This window comes from Carlito syrichta, unplaced genomic scaffold, assembly GCF_000164805.1.
Source record: "Carlito syrichta isolate Samal-C Ts95f unplaced genomic scaffold, Tarsius_syrichta-2.0.1 Scaffold302450, whole genome shotgun sequence".
Classification (NCBI taxonomy): domain Eukaryota; kingdom Metazoa; phylum Chordata; class Mammalia; order Primates; family Tarsiidae; genus Carlito; species Carlito syrichta.
The window spans coordinates 306,021-322,458 of NW_007246546.1; the positions used below are offsets into that span (position 1 = coordinate 306,021).

General features: G+C 49.8%; 1 protein-coding gene across 1 annotated transcript; it reads left to right on the forward strand.

The window, feature by feature from the left end:
• Window positions 1-7,348: 7,348 nt before the first annotated feature.
• Window positions 7,349-13,346, forward strand: MAPK15 (mitogen-activated protein kinase 15). Its single transcript, XM_008056729.2, has 14 exons — window positions 7,349-7,418; window positions 8,750-8,848; window positions 9,112-9,141; window positions 9,262-9,352; window positions 9,787-9,917; window positions 10,001-10,164; window positions 10,383-10,522; window positions 11,351-11,408; window positions 11,874-12,011; window positions 12,142-12,247; window positions 12,372-12,573; window positions 12,692-12,816; window positions 12,899-13,027; window positions 13,170-13,346. Exons 1-14 carry the CDS (start codon window positions 7,350-7,352, stop codon window positions 13,344-13,346), a joined length of 1,659 nt encoding a protein of 552 aa, XP_008054920.1. The 5' UTR covers window position 7,349.
• Window positions 13,347-16,438: the final 3,092 nt, after the last annotated feature.

A 16,438-nucleotide genomic window follows, 5' to 3' on the forward strand; every position in this document is an offset into this window, starting at 1 on the left:
CCAAAGAACCAGCTTTTAGATGTGTTGGTTTTTTTCTTTGCTTGTCTGTTTTCCATTTCAATGATGTATGCTCTTATCTTTATTATTTCCTTCTTTCTACCTACTTTGGGTTTAATTTTCTCTTCTTTTTCTAGCGTCCTAAGGCAGAGACTTAAAACTTTCCATCTGTTCTAATATAAGCATTTAGAATTATAAATTTCCTTCTAAGCATTGCTTTAGCATTCCCCAGATTTTCATATTTTATATTCTCATGATCTTCTAGTATAATACAAAATAACTTCTAAGCTACTTTGTGATTTTTTTGACCCATTCTTTATTTAGAGTGTGTTGTTTAAACTTGAAACCTTTGGGGATTTTCTAAATGTCTGTTACTTCTTTCTTTTTTGAGAAAGCAGGATTTATTGAGAGGACAGAAAATCTCCCACAGTGGGAGAGGCCCTGAAGGGGTTGCCCTGTTACTTATTTCTAATCCAATCCTGGGATCAGAGAACACAATTTGTATAATTTCAATTCTTTTAAATGTGTTAAGCTTTGTTCTATGGTACTTAGAATATGGCTTATCTTGGTGAATGTTTCACACACACTTGAAAATAATGTGTATTTTGCTGTTGGTGGGTGCCTTGTCCTCTAAATGTCAATTAGGTGACGTTGGATGATAATGCTGTTTAGGTCTATTACATCTTTGTTTTCTGCTTATTCTAACAATTATTGAGAGAAGAGTTTTTAAAATCTCACTTGTAATTGTGGGTTTGAGTATTTCTCCTTTCAGTTATGTCAGCTTTTGCTTTATCCCATGCCCTGAAGTCTACTTAGTCTGATGCTAATATAATTACTAAAGCTTTCTTTTTAAAGTTTGCATGGTATATCTCTTTCCATTCTTTTATCTTTAACTATGTCTTTATAATTAAAGTGCATTTCTTGTATAATTGAATATGTATAACATGTAATTAACATACATATTGTTTATAACTTCTATAATTAAAGAATATTCTTTGATTTTAATATTTAAAAAATAAAGTCATACAATATATGCAGGCCATTTATGTATATTGTAATAATAGATATATGGTTAGGTTTAAGTCTACCATCTTGCTATTTGTTTTCCATTAGTCTTTTCTGTTCTTTGCTCCTTTTTCTTCTTTTTCTGCCTTCTTTTTGATTAAGTGGTAATTTTATTAACTGTATATATGTTTACTTTTATTATGTATGTTTACTTTTACTTGTTTTATTTAACAAAGAAGTTTTATCTTTAGCTTATCATAGTTTATCTTCAAATATTATAATATTTCACATATAATTTAAGAGCCTTACAATATACATAATTGCATATTATTTTGTAATTATATATATGTATAGTCCCATTTTCCCTCTTCACTGTATGCTATTGGTGTCATAATTTTACTTCTATAAGTTACAAACCCTACAATATATTATTTCTATAATAATACTATTTCTACTTTAAGTACTCAAGTATCTTTTAACAAAATTTAATAAATATATATTTCTATTCAAAAACATATACTGTTTTATATTTACCTAAAGTGTATACAATACTTTATATTTGCCTATTTATCACTTCCAAGAGTGTTTCTTTAATGTCAATCCAAATTTCACCCAGAGTCACTTTTCTTCATTCTGAAAAAGTTTTTTTTGCATTATAAAATGCTAATGTTTATTAGGTCAACAGCTAACGATAGCAATCTTCTAATTTAACAAAGATGCATCTTCTCTTAAACTCATCCTTAACTCCCCCACCATAACTGACTTCATAATGTTGTCATAAGCCCACCGAGACTCTTTTTGTTTACACACATAACTGTGTGAATGGACACACTCAGTACATAAAAACAAGCCAAGCTCCAGGCCGGCGTTTCCAAGGGCCTGAAAAATGTTAATGAATATTTTTTGTAGGGTAGGTCTGCTGGTGATAGATACTCTCTGCTTTTGTCTGAAAAAAATCTTTATTTTCCTTCATTTTTGAAGGCTCTTTTCTCCAAGTAAATAATTCTATATTGGCAGAGATTTTTTGCTTTTTGTACATTAATGATGTCATCACTTTGTCTTCTGGCTTGAAAGTTTGTTCTGACAAAAACTCTGAAATCATATGCTTATTTTTGTTCCTCGTATGTAAATTCCACTGGTTGCTTTTAATATTTTTTATCTATCACTGTTTTCCAGCAATTTAGTTATTATACTTGTTATGACTTATTTTGTGTTTATCCTGTCTAGTCTTCATTTAAATTCCTGGATCTATTAATGCATTTTTCTTCAAATATGAAAAAAATTCAGTATTACTTTCGCAAATATACTTTATCACCATTCTCCTTCGGTTGATACTATCCCACAGATTGTTGAGATTTTTTTTTTCTATGTGTTACAATTCGGATAGTTTCTCTTCTGCTGTTAAGTCCATTCAGTGAGTTTCAGATATTTTATTTTGTTTTTTTGAGTCAGGGTCTAACTCTGCCATCCATGCAGGAGTACAATGGCACAGTCATGGCTCACCACAACCTCAAACTCCTGAGCTCAAATGATCCTCCCTCCTCAGCCTCCTGAGTTGCTGGGACTATAGGCACATAACACATGCCCAGCTAATTTTTAAATGTTTTATAGAGATGAGGTCTGGCTATCTTGTTCAAACTTGTCTTGAACTACTGGGCTTAAGCAATCCTCCTGCCACAGTGTCCTGGGATTTTAGGCATGAGCCACCATACCTGGCCCAGATTTTTTTTTAAGCTCTCAATTTTCTTTTGGTTCTTTTTAATAAATTATGTTTCTCATCTCATTATATTCATGCATTTCTTTAAAGTCATGAGCATAATAGCTGTTTTAAAAAATCATTGCTAATCCCATCATCTTTCCTATATATAGGTCTGTTTCTCTCTATGGAATTTGCTGTTGGTTATATGTCATACTTTCCTGCTTCTTTGAAAGCCTGATAAGTTGGTTTTTTGGGGTTTTGTAGCAAAATTCACATAACATAAAATTAACAATTCATTTGGGTTGGTTCTACCTTTTAGCCTTTGTGAGAAGTGCTGCTATGAATACTTATATAACAGATTTGTTTGAATACCTGTTTTCAATTCTCTTGTAAATAAACCTAGGAGTAGGAATGGTAGAGTATATGGTAATTCTATATTTAACTTTTAAAGGAAATATTAAACTTTTTTCCATAATGGCTGCACCATTTCACTTTCCTATCAGCAATGTGCAATGTATAAAGGTTCCAATTTTTCCAAATCCTTGCCATGATTTTTAAAAATTATAACCATTCTGGCTGGGTGCAGAGAATTGCCTGACACCAGGAATTCAAGACTAGCCTGAGCAATATAGCAATAACCTCGTCTCTACAAAACAATCAAAAAATTAGCTGGGTGTGGTAGCATGTGCCTGTAGCCTTAGCTGCTCAGGAGGATGAGGAGGGAGGACCATTTGAGCGCAGGAGTTTGAGGCTGCAGTATTCTGTTGAATACCAGAATATTCAGTAGAGACCCTGACAGGTCACACCTTAATGACATGGTTAAATTCACTCTAGAGTAAAGCCTACTCTGCATCCATCTACATCTATCAGTGGTGTTGAAAACAAACTTGAAAAGAATAAGATGATACAAAAATAGCTTAACTGCCTACCAAGACAAACGTCCACACTCTTTAAAGGGAAATAACAACAAAACAACACTTAACATAAAATCTACAATATCCAGCCATCAAAAATATGGGCCAAGGGATCTGAATAGACATTTATCCAAAGAAGACTACAAATAGGCAACAGCACAGGAAAAGATGGGCAACATCATTAGTCATGAAGGAAATGCAAATCAAAGACATATGAGCTGAGGCAGAAGGATTGCTTGAACCCAAGAGCTTGAGACCAGCCTGAGCAACATAGCAAGACCTCATTTCTGCAAAAATTTTAAAAAGTAGCTGGGCATGGTGACACACACTCATAGTCCCAGCTACTCAGGAGGCTGAGGAGGAAGGATCGCTGGAGCGATTCCCCGAGGGTCTCACCACCCTGGCTGCTTGCAGCACTTGAAAATCTCCCCTCCCTGTGTGATCTCTAGGAACTGTCCAGGCTATAGCACCTCCACACCACACCCCTGGTTGTTCTTTGCCTAGCCTCTGGAAATTTCTCCTAGTCGTCCCTGACCTAGTGCTTTGCAACAGAATCAAGAGGACTGTCACGGTTGAGTATAGTGGGCTCATACTTGTAATCCCAGCACTTTGAAAGGTCGAGACAGGAGGATTGCTTGAAGCCAGGAGTTCAAGACCGGCTTGGGCATCATTGTGAGATCTTGTCTCTACAAGAAAAAAATAAAAGACAACAGATTTTTTTTGGTTTGCTTTCTGAAATTGCAGTCCTGTGCTGCTTTATGTCCAGTTTATAGACAGCTGCTTCACATATTTCATCCAGTTTTCTAGCTGCTTTTTGAAGAAGGGCGTATCCAGCACTAGTCACTCTGTCATGACCAAAAATCTATCAGTCCTTCTTTTTCTTTTCTCTCATTTATGCCACCCCTCCAACTTTAATATTGAGGAATAACTGGAGTACCATGAACTTCACATATTTAAAGTACATGATTTGATCAGTTTTGACATAGGTGTGTACTGCAATTATGCATTTCCATCACTGCAATTATGTGTTTCCATCACCTCCAACAGTTTCTCCTGCCACTTATGATCCATACCTCCCTCCAACCCATCCTCAGGCCACCACTGATCTGTAGTTGGCATTTTCTAGAATTTGGTATAAATGAACTCCACAGGGTAGTCTACTGCTGAGTAGTCATCCATTGTATGGATGCAGCACAATTTGTTCACACACTTGCATGTTTCAACTGTTGGAAGTAACATTTGTGTTGTTTCCAGTTTGGGGCTATTACAAATAAAGCTGCTGTGAACATGTATTGCACTTCTCTGGGGGGATGTATGTTTTCATTTCCCTTAGATAAGTAGCTCGGAGTAGACTGGCTGGGTGATAAGCTAGGCATGCTCAATTTTATGTTCAATATCTTAAGAAACTGCCAATTGTTTTTCAGTGTGGAGGTAGCATTATATATACCCCATCAACAGCGTAGGGGCATCCTGGTCACTCCACACTTCACCAACACTTGGTGTGATCAGACTTCTCAAGGTTGACCATTCTGGCAGGCACTTAGTCGAATCTCACAGTTCTAATGTGCATCCTCATTCCTTTCAGGCCTGTGCTCCACTTAGCCACCAGCACTATAGGCTGCCCTGGCTTGCATCCTACCGCCCACCCAGATCTCCCTGTCATAGTCCCCAACACTGTCCCACAACTGTTTGTTACAGGTCTACAATGAAGAAAATCCAGAAATAGGAACAGTTGGAATGCCCCTCCCCCACCCCTTTTTTTGAGTTGAGGTCTTCCTCTGTCACCCAGGCTGGAGTACAGTGGCATGGTCACGGCTCATCACAGTCTCAAACTCTTGGGCTCAGGTGATTCCCCCCTCTTCAGCCTCTTGAGTAGCTGGGACTACAGGGCACACACCACCATGCTTGGTTTATTCTTAAAAATTTTGTGTAAGCCGGGCTCGGTGGCTCAGCCTGTAATCCCGCGCCTTTGGGAGGCTGAGGTGAGTGGATTGCGTGAGCCCGCGGGTTTGAGACCCGCCTGGGCAACTTGGCGAGACCTCATCTCTACAATAAATCAAAAAATGAGCCGGGCATGGTAGCACATGCCTGTAATTCTGGCTACTTGGAAGGCTGAGGCGGAAGGATCGCTGGAGCCCAGCAGGTCGAGGCTGCGGTGGCCGGGAGCGGCCACTGCACTCCAGTCTGGGCGACAGAGTGAGACTCCAACTCAAAAAAACAAAAAATTTTTTTTGTAGAGACAACAACTATGTTGCCCAGGCTGGTCTTGAATTCCTGGCCTCAAGTAATCCTCTTGCCTCGGCTTCCTAAAGTGCTGAGATTACAGGCTTGAGCCACCACATTAGGCCAGGAAACTCTTATAGCTGCAGCACAAGGTAATTTTATGATTGTTGAATCTAATTTTTAAACTGTGGGCTTTATTTTGCATGCTTGTGGCTTTTAATACTTTTCCTAGTAATTCATTTTGACTGTATTTTACAAAATTTACGATTTGCAACAGACTAGAAATTTTTTTTTAAACGCTAGGCAGTTTGGGACGCTCACTGTGAATACCGAGGCTGCTCCGGCTTTGCCTGGCCCTCCTCTGTGTCCACTCCCTAATGATCTTGCCTGACTGATGTTTTAAATGAAGACTAACATATCTTTCTAAGATTTCACTTGGATATCTAATCAGCAACTTAAAATGCCCCAATTCTTGAGTGTGTCTACTAAACCTGCTCAATCCACCGCCTTCCTTATCTCAGCCCTGTACTTCCGGAACCCTACCACGAACCTGGGAACACCTGAGAGTCTGCTTTCTCACACACCTGCAGCTCATCCCACAATAAATTTAGGGCTCTACTGCAGCCAGACCCACCCCATCAGACCTCCACCATTTCTTCCCTTCTCCTGCCACTCTTACCCCTTCGGTGTGTAGTCCACCCTGCTCCATTCACAGGAACAGCCCTCCGAGCTTTGCCCCCTCCTCGTGTGCTGATGCCCTTGGTAGGGTCCTAGCGCTCCGGTCCCGCGGGCCTTCCGGGATTCTGACAGGCCAGGCACTCTGCCATCTCGGGGCCTTTGCCCCGCCGCTGGCTCTCTCAGGTCTTCCTTCACTGCCCAAAGCGTTGCTTCCTTCCCTAACCACCTTCGCCCCGCAGCCCCCTCACCTCGCTTCACCCGTCGGACGCAAGGCCTCCGGCGAAGCAACGCCTTTCCCTGCCAGTCCAGCCACCGTCACCTCCTCCAGCTTGGCTCCCACAGCCCTCTCTACGTGGAGACCCCGGCCCCGGCTCTCCCGCTCTCAGGCTCCTTACCCGCGCCCCGAGACCTGCACGATCTAGGCACCCGCACGCGCTGGGGGCCCGGCGGCGACCTGGCGCGGCCCCGCCCCCAAACAGCTCCGAGATGGAAGGCGGGTCTGCAAGCGATGCTCCGACGGTCGGGACCACCTCAGTGGAGCTCCCAGAGCCACGTCGGAGGTGGAAGGCGCAGACAGCGGCCTTCTCGGGGAGTCAGGCGCTGGGCCAGCGGGGATCTGGGTCTCGGCGAGTGCCCACCGAGGGGGCGGTGCCGACAGGGCGGGGCGGAGGGGCGGGGCTCCGTGGCGGCCCCGGATTGGGCGGGGCTTGAGCCACAGACTCGGCCCGCCCCGCGCAGGCGCGGCGCCGCGGTCGGTTGCCAAGACGACCGAATTCAACAGTTGCTGTCCTGCAGGTGTTTAGGAGGACCCTGCGAGCCGGCACCCGGCTGCCATGTGCGCCGCCGAGGTGGACTATCACGTCGCCCAGAGATACCTGCTCAGGCGGAGGCTCGGAAAGGGGGTGAGCGCCGGGGAAGCGCCTGGGCTGCAGCTCTACGGGACGAGACCACCTGTGGAGCTTGGGCAGGTCCCCTCAGAGGTCTATTCCCTCCGACACTGGCGTGGTGACAAGGCATCGTTCCCCTCTGTGTCTCAGTTTCCTCATGGGGTACACCCAAGGATCTGGCTCCTGGAGACAGGAGACAGCCAGGGCCCTCAGTGGCATTAGGCAGAGGGATCCTAGCTTCCAACTCCCCACCCGCCCACAGTCCCCTGCTTCCGGGCTGCCTCTCCCTGCGCCCACAGGAAGCTCCGGGAAAGTTGGGCCCACCTGCCTCGGGCACTGAAGGGGAGGGTGGATCCCAGCATCAACCCAGGCCCAGGAATGCATGGGCAAGACCCAAGAAGAGCTTGAGCAGGTATATGGATGGGGTGAGCGTAGAGTGAAGGCCGGAGCCATGTGTGAGCTTGTTTGTATTTGTCAGTGTGAGTGTGTGTGAGCATGTGAGGCTGTGTATGTGATTGTGTGGGTGCGTTCAAGTGGTAATAGGGGACGGGGAGGAAGAGCATTCCAGGCAGTACAAACAGCAAGTGCAAAGGCCCTGAGGCAAGGACCTGCTTGACCTTTGGAGAAACTGCAGAGTTGGATGTAACTGGATAGGAATGAACCAGAGAGAGGGGAGGGGAAGAAATGAGTGATGAGGGGTCCCACTGTGTGAGGGGCTTTGGAGATTTCAAGGACTTTGGCTCTTAAAGTTACTGATACTGGGAGCTGCAGCAGTTGTTGGTACCACTTTATAAGGCTCAGCCTACTCAGAGAACCCTCTGTGGGGGTGAGCTGGAGTGGCAGAGGCAGATTCATTAAGAGGTTAGTGTAGCTACCAAATGGGAGATGCTAGTGGCTTGGACCAGGGTGGGGGCAGCAGAACTAGTAGGAAGAGGTCAATTCTGAATGAATCTGAAGTGTGGCCAACAGAACTGCTGGCAGGCTGGATGGTGTGAGAGAGACATTGAGGATGCCTGGGCAGTTGGAAGGGTGGACGGTCATTCCTGAGAGAGGACAGGCTCTAGTGCTGCCAGAAGTTCCCATATGTGGCCTCATTTCCTCCAGGGGCCTCTCTGGCTCTCACCCCTCACCTTGCTTCCCTTTGCCCTCCTCTGGAAGGTACCAGAGTCCTGGGCAGCAGGCTGGTCTGCCTGCAGTTGCTGGCTCCATGCTCTTATCCCCCTTCTCCCAGGATCCAGCATGGGAAGGAGTAGCCTCGAGTCTGCAGGGGGCAATCTGAATGGGCAAGGGATGGCAGGGCAAGAGGCTGGCCCTGTGGCCAGCAAGTTGATCATACTTCTCCCCAGGCCTATGGCATTGTGTGGAAGGCAGTGGACCAGAGGACTGGTGAGGTTGTGGCCATCAAGAAAATCTTTGATGCCTTTAGGGATAAGACAGATGCACAGGTAAGTGTGAGTGGGGAAGAAGTGTGGGAAAGGACAAGGGCAGGGTTGAATGACTTGTGCCTTGGTCCCTGGAAGCTCAGATGCCAGTTTGAAGCCAATCACAGAGGGTTTCCTGGTATTTCTCAGAACACCACCCCCTCCACAACTCATGCTCGTGTGGGTGTTTGGGTGCTGAATGAGTATTAGCTCCTTTGGGTCTTTTCGGGACATGGGCTTCCTTCTTGCTTCATCTGCCCCCACACCTGCATTTCTGTCTCTTCCAGAGAACGTTCCGGGAAATCATGCTTCTCCAGGTGAGTGGCCCAGGCCCTCCTGCCCATTGATATTCCCCAGGTACAGGTATCTCCAGGAAAGGGGGAAGCAGGCTCCCAGAACACAGCTCCTGGCCTTCCAGCAGCCGACTCTCTCTCTAGGAGTGTGGGGACCATCCCAACATCATCCGCCTCCTTGATGTGATCCGGGCAGAGAATGACAAGGACATTTACCTAGTGTTTGAGTTTATGGGTGAGTGAGTCCTCTGCCAGTTCCCCAGCTCCACCTCTCTCCTGGCTCCCTCTGCATGCTCGGGGCTAGCACCTTCACCTTGTACCCTGTATCCAAAAGCAAAGAGCTGACAAGCGTCAGCCTCCAGAGACTGATGGTGATCCCCTTCATCCCACCTGCATGAGACTCCTCTTTGTCCACAGTTTGCAGCTGCATTTTCCTTTTTCAACTCATTTTATAAAACAAAGCCAACATGAAATAAAATATCGAAACAATTCCACAAACCTTTATTGCTGTGCCAACAAAGTCAGTGAGCATGTCTGAGGCGTGGGTGGGCCAAGGGTAGATTCAAAGTGGAACAAGCCTCCCAAGGTCCCCCGTTGGCCCCTGGGCTGACTTGCATGTCTTTCCCTGGTCCCCACGCCTTCTGACCAGTGTGCACACCCTCTCCCCAGACACTGACCTGAATGCGGTCATCCGGAAGGGTGGGCTGCTGAAGGACGTCCACATGCGCTACATCTTCTACCAGCTCCTGCAGGCCACCAAGTTCATCCACTCAGGGAAAGTCATTCACCGGGATCAGAAGGTGCGGCCCTCAAGCATCCACGTGGCCCTGGCTCCCAGCCCTCATCTGGCCCCATCAGCCCTCAGCCCACCTCCTCTCTCCAGCCATCCAATGTCCTCCTGGATGCCAACTGCTTGGTGAAGCTCTGTGACTTTGGCCTGGCCCGCTCCCTGAGTAGCCTCCCTGAGGGTCCTGAGGGCCAGGCCCTGACAGAATACGTGGCCACACGCTGGTACCGAGCTCCAGAGGTGCTGCTATCCTCACGCTGGTAACAGCAAGATACCCCCAAGCCACCCCTACTTTCTCAGGTCCCCCCAGGGTTGCTCTCCTGCCCAACCAGGGCTCCAAGGCCTTCCTGTACCTTGGGCCTGCCTTGGTCCCATGTGTGCCCTCACCTCACCCTCCCAGAACCTCCACCTCCTGCCCCTGCCCTACCCTCACCTCTGCCTCTAGGTTCGCCTGTGCCTATATCCTTTCCTGTCTCAGGTACACCCCTGGGGTAGACATGTGGAGTCTGGGCTGTATACTGGGGGAGATGCTGCGAGGGAAGCCCTTATTCCCAGGCACATCTACACTCCACCAGCTAGAGCTGATCCTGGAGACCATTCCGCCACCGTCAGAGGAGGGTATGCATGTGTGTGGAGGATCCCACCTCAGCAGCCTGGCCACCAGTCACATGGGATGCTGAGGGTCAGAGAATACAGCTGTGGAGAGACAGTGGTTGACAGGCCAGGACCATACAGGTTCTAGATCCAGAGGGATGGGGAGGATCCAGAGGACCAGGAAGGAGCCCCAGGAGATCGGCAGCTCTTCACTGGGCCCTGCTGGTGGAGGGCCTGGGGCGGAGCTTCTGAAGGCTGGTGCCAGGAGCAATTGCACAGAGGCTACAAGGGAGGCAGCACCTGGCATGGGGACCATAAGGGCCAAACAGTGACCTGGCATGGGTCCATGAGGGCCAAGCCAGTGGGTCAAGACAAGGTCCCCAAGGGATTGGAGTGACAGGGGCAAGAACTGTCACTGTGCTGGGCGCTCAGGTAGGGTGCTAAGGGAAGAGGTGGAGGAAGGCAGTGGTGGGGCTGTGGTAGTTACTTTTGGGGGTGCAGGGCCAGAGGGAGACTTACCACCGGCTGGGATATCCCTGTTCTCTTCCCACCTCTGCTTGGTGAAGCCAGCAAGGGATTCATCCATGGAGGTGGGGCACCAGTGCACACCTGTGTGAACACACCCATGTGTTGAAGGTGGAAGAGTACAAGGGAAGGGCATACGTCAATGCTTCTGGACATGTGGGGGCATACAACAGCTATTGGGGGTTTAAGCCCTGTCAGATGGCAGAAGTCCTACAGAAAGGGTACACTCTATGGGGCCAGAGGAGGTAGCTTATTCCAGATTCCCCTGAGCTGCCCCACCCAACCAGGGTCACCTTGTCACACCACCTTCTGCCACTCACCCCCCAGACCTCCCGGCTCTCGGCTCAGGCTACAGCACCTCCATTCTGCACCACCTGGGGTCCCGGTGAGTTGGGGCACTTTAGTGCAGGGTAAAGAATGGCCTGTCTCAAGGGATTGGGGCCACCTTCCTGCAAGGTTACTGAGGTTACTTTGTGCCAGTCCACACCCATCCACGTGTTCGAGATGGTAGTCCCAGCAACTACTAGACACACTAAAAATCAGGAACCCCAAGTGTTGATCCAGTCCTGCTGTTGGGGGTGGGTACTGGGGACTGGGGACTGCAGGGGAGCAAGGCCTGGGTTAGCTGGAGTGAGGCCTGAGAGCTACATCAGAGCATGGAGAGGAGGGCACCAGAAGGAGGCAGGAGTCTCGTGACTCACTCAGGCTGCCTGCAGGTCAGGCATGGAGGGATCCACTGAGGCAGGAGGGTTGGGCAGGCTCCAGGATTGGAAGCTGAGCCCCAGGTCATAGGAATGGATCTAGGAAGGGTCCTGTTGGAGTCTTGGAGATGACACACAGCCTCCTGCAGGTCACGGCAGATGCTGGATGCCCTCTTGCCACCAAACACCCCCCCAGAGGCCCTGGACCTCCTCAAGCGACTCCTGGTGTTTGCACCGGACAAGCGGCTTAGCGCGGCCCAAGCATTGCAGCATCCCTACGTTCAGAGGTGGGGGAAAGAGAGCAGCCCAAGAGAGAGAGCTCTCCAAGTGCAGGGCCTGGGGTAGGAGCCTGAGGGGTTCACTTGACTGCAGCCCAGCTTTCACTTCTCCTGCACCTGCTTCTCTGGCTCCCTGAAGGTTCTACTGCCCCAACCACGAGCGAACATGGGAGGCAGATGTGCGGTTGCGTGTGCATGAAGGAGTCCAGCTGTCTGTGCCCGAGTATCGCAGCCGCATATATCAGGTGCTCTGGCCCAAGACCCCGTTGATCCCTATCCATGTGCACCCTTGAGGCCTCCTCCAACCTTGGTAACTTCTAATGACCCCCACTCCCACACTGTGCACTAAGCGCTTCTTCCCTCCTACAGATGATCCGGGAGCGGAGGGGAAACTGCAGTGTCCCAAGAGAAGAGGGCCTGGGGGCCGCCCCACCAGGGGTAGAGCCCAGGATCTCCCGGCTCCGGACGCAGCTCCTCAAGCTCAGAACTGACTCTCAGTTCCCTTCTGGGGCACCTGCAAAGAACCCTGGACTCAGGCCTCAGAGTAACCCTAGTCATGACCCCAAGCATGGTGTGTGACTTTTGCCCACTACCCACATGAAGCATGGACCCTGCCCCTTCAGTGTGGGATCACCAGCTTTGCTTGGCACCTAGCTCCTAACCCTGGGGCTGATTTTCTGACCCCACAGAAGCCCCCAGCACAGACAAGAACATCCCCAGGCAGAACTCAGCCTCCCTGCTCCAACCTCCTCCCCCAGGGAGGGGGGAAAGGCCTCTAGGGGTAAAGGCGGAGCCCCCCTCCACATATTTATGGGTAAGCCAGCCATGGTGTGGTGGGCACAGGAGGAATCCTCCCTCTGTACCTTTCAGTGACCTCATGACATACTCCTTCCCAGGGGAAGCCAAGTGCAACGGGGGCAGTGCCTTCCCTGACCTCACAGGCCATCGCCCAGGTGGCCAACCAGGCCCTGATCCGCAACGACTGGAACTGGGGTGGTGGGATGCAGGTAGCCTGTGTTCGACAGGTGAGCCCTGGCCCCAATCTGGCCCTCCCCATCCTTCCTATTTCCCCCTCTGATGTTGGCTCAAACCTTTCAAAGTCCTCTCCTCTACTCCTATCCTTCTGATCCTGCTCTCCCCCTTATGCTGATCCTCAACTGCCTGCAGGTCCCTACCCAGCTTCCCCTGGAGCTTCGGCCTGGCCGGAGGATGTTCAGCACCTCTGCCTTGCAGGGGGCCCAGGGGGCTGCCAGGGCTGCACTTGGGGGCTACTCTCAAGCTTATGGTACCGTCTGCCATTCAGCACTGGGCCACCTGCCCCTGCTCCCGGGACCCCTCATGTGAGCTATCCTACCCCCTTCAGCCCAGGCCCCCATGCTTTCAGCCCCAGCCCCTCAATTGGGCACCCCTCCCCTAGTCGCCAGCACTCCTCAGCCCACTTCCCTGCTTTGCCTGGCCACATTCGAGTCCTGGGAGCTTGTCTGGGACTCTTTAGGGGAGGAAATGAAGATCCCACCCCAGCCCCAATGACTTCCTCCAATAAAGTCTTATCTGTCCCCAACCAACCATCCATCTTTTATCCACTCCCTTTCAAGGGACTCCCTTCTAAGGCCACAATACCCCCTAACTGAGGGCCCCCAGTCCTTTCCCGGAGCCCACCCTCTTCTGAGGATTCCACTACTTCCATCCTGAAACTTCCATCCCTGAGCCCAGTAGGAAGCTGCAGTGGTCACTGTCTGCCATCACTCCCAGGACTCCTGGCCACCCAGCATCCAGCATGGAGTTTTTCTCTAGGATCATTCCAACTAAGGCTGGCCTGTGAAGTGCCTTGGGCAAAGTCCTTTGTCCATAGATGCCCTGCTGCTTGCTACCCAGCTTTGTCTCTGAGCATCATCAGATCCCAGCCTGGGGCCACTACAGGGTTCAGTCTGCACCCTAGGGTGGTCTTGCAGGGCAGGGACTTGTGGACCCATTGCCTATGGCCACCCATGGCCATGCTTGTGACCCTGAGCCAGAAGGGAGAAGGGGAGAGAGAAGGGGACAGCCCCCTGACCCTCCCCCAGCCCCCAGAGACTCTGTCCTTGCCCCACTGTCAGGGACTCCAGCCTGCACCCCCAAAACACAGTGACTGCACCTGGTCTGGGAGTCTTGGTAAGGGAAGAGCGGGGGGCAAAATGTCTTGTGGGGTAAAGGCTACCTCCTCTGGTCACTATCTGGCAAAGGACTTGGTGTGAGTTGGGGCCAGAGAGAGGTGTGGAGAGCCAGAGAGATCAAAGGAGCCCAGGGGGCACAGAACTGTGTCCCATGGCACCAGAAGGGCCCTGAACCACACCTGACCTCGGCTGGGGCTGGAACAGAGGGAGGCCACTTCCCAGTTGCCCAGCTGAAGGAGCTCATAGTCTGAAGGGTGCAGCCTGTGTTGTGGTGGAGCTTCGATTGCCAGAGCTCTGTTGGCACAGTAATGGGAGGGAAGGGGCATGTGGGCAAGGCAGAAAGGACAAGGTGTGGACAAGAGGGGTTGAGCAGAAGGTCAGAGCCTGTGCTGCAATGCTGCTGGGCCTAGTGACTTCAAGAGATTCAAAAAACAAATAACTGGGTTTGGGAGAAGGAAGGGCTGTGGATGTGGCAAGCCAGAGAAGCCACGGGATTTGTTTCCTGAAGGTGCTGCTAAGGGGCCGGCTTGTTGAGTTTCAGGAGCCTGAGACACAGCCCCAAGGTAATGAACAAGCAGGACAGATGAAGCTGTGGGAGAAAATGCCACAGTCAGGTGGGCTTGAGAGGCCAGGGAATTACTGGGGGTGAAGGCTTGGCACTGGACAGGGAAGAACTCAGGCTGGACAGGAACTGAGAAGTGTCTATTAAAGTGTCTGTCAGGCATGGTGAGCAGGTGACCCAGGTGCATGCCTAGTGTGTAGTGTGTGCCTACATAGAGGGCTATCTTAGGAAGGGGAACAGGAGACCGCTGGAAGTGCAGCTGTAAAGTGGGGCGGGGCCAAGAGGCAGATGGAGTTTGTTAAGATTCAGGCAGAGGTGTTGGAGGTATAGATGGTGAGGGGTCTTTAGTTCTCTCCTCAGGGATGGGTGGTGGTGTCTACAAGGGAAACTGGGAAGGTCACATGGTTAAAGGTTGTAATGTATAATTATACATATTTGGAAATGCGTTGGAATATTGTGTGTACTGTTTTTTAAACACCAAAATGCACTGCATCACATTTTAGGAGATGTCTTACCGAACAAGATGTGAAGGGTGCAGACAGGAGGCTGTGAGGGCCCTGGCTGGGCTACAAGCCTCTGACCTCTCTGTGGGCAGAATGTTCCATTTCCTTTGAGAGCCTGCCTGCTCAGTGACACACCAGACAGCACCAAGACAAACTTGCTAGAGAGCACACCAAAGCCAAGAGACTTCAGGCTCATCCACCTCCCAGGGGACCTTTTCCACCTAGTCAGAAGTCCCTGCTGTTATCCCTAAACAGGTGGTGGCTTTGGTAACCAGTAAACGGTGAGGGAGTGAAAGTGGGGCCACTTCCCTTCTCCACCTGCTGGAGTGAGAATTGCTGCCTTTGTTGGGTAGTTTTTTTTCCTAAGTCCTTTCCCTCTTGGGATTTCTTATAGATAAAAAAAATTGAAAAGAAATAGCAGAATACAGAAGTGCTAATCTCACAATCCTGGCATCTAATAGTAGAGGGCTTTCTAAGCATTTGGCACCAAGATGTGTCATTCTGAGTCAATTAAAATTATCTGGAGACAAAAAAGATACAAGATAGGTAAGCCAGAAACCATGGATCCTTCATGATAGTGACAAAAGAAAATGACCCAAGGACAGGGTGGAGTTGGGATCTGCTGGGTACCTACAGGGCAAGAACCACATCTGCCTGCAGGGGTGTCCAGGAACTGTGCCTGTTAGAGCAGGGGCTGGGCTCAGGCTCCACCAAACCCTGTCCTCTGCGCTCACCTGGCCCATCATCCATGAAGGACAAGTACTCCAGATCCAGCCTCTCTCTGGGGCATGGCTTGAGATAGCGCCTGTGCAGGGACACTTCATGAAGCCGGGGCCACAGGTTGTCTGTCCAGATCGTGTTTTTATTGTGCTGCAAAGCCCAGCGCTCCCCATCCTCGTTCTTGCCCAATGCTGACTAGAGTGTTGCTGGAGGAGTGGGCAGACCTGGTCAAGGCAGCTTGGTTTGGGCTGGCAGGACAGCCCCTCAGGAGTCCCTTGTGCCCCCTTCCCAGCAGACTGCCCTATCCAGCTTCCCTGTCACTACAAGAGGGGCATCCTTTGGGTCCAGCCCCACCCCTCCCTCACAAACTGCCTGCAGCCAACTCAGGCTTCCCTCAAGAAGGTGGGCCACCAAGAAAGACACCAAGCAGCAGCAAAGAGACAGGGAAATCCAAGCAGGAAAGAAAGTGCAGTGCTTGAGGTGGGCACAAGAAAGGGT

Coding starts and splice junctions, on each gene's coding strand:
- MAPK15 (XM_008056729.2), top strand. CDS start 7,350: ATGTGCGCCGCCGAGGTGGACTATCACGTCGCCCAGAGATACCTGCTC. Junction 9,353..9,786: donor CCTAGTGTTTGAGTTTATGG/GTGAGTGAGTCC, acceptor CCCTCTCCCCAG/ACACTGACCTGAATGCGGTC. Junction 10,523..11,350: donor TCCGCCACCGTCAGAGGAGG/GTATGCATGTGT, acceptor CTCACCCCCCAG/ACCTCCCGGCTCTCGGCTCA.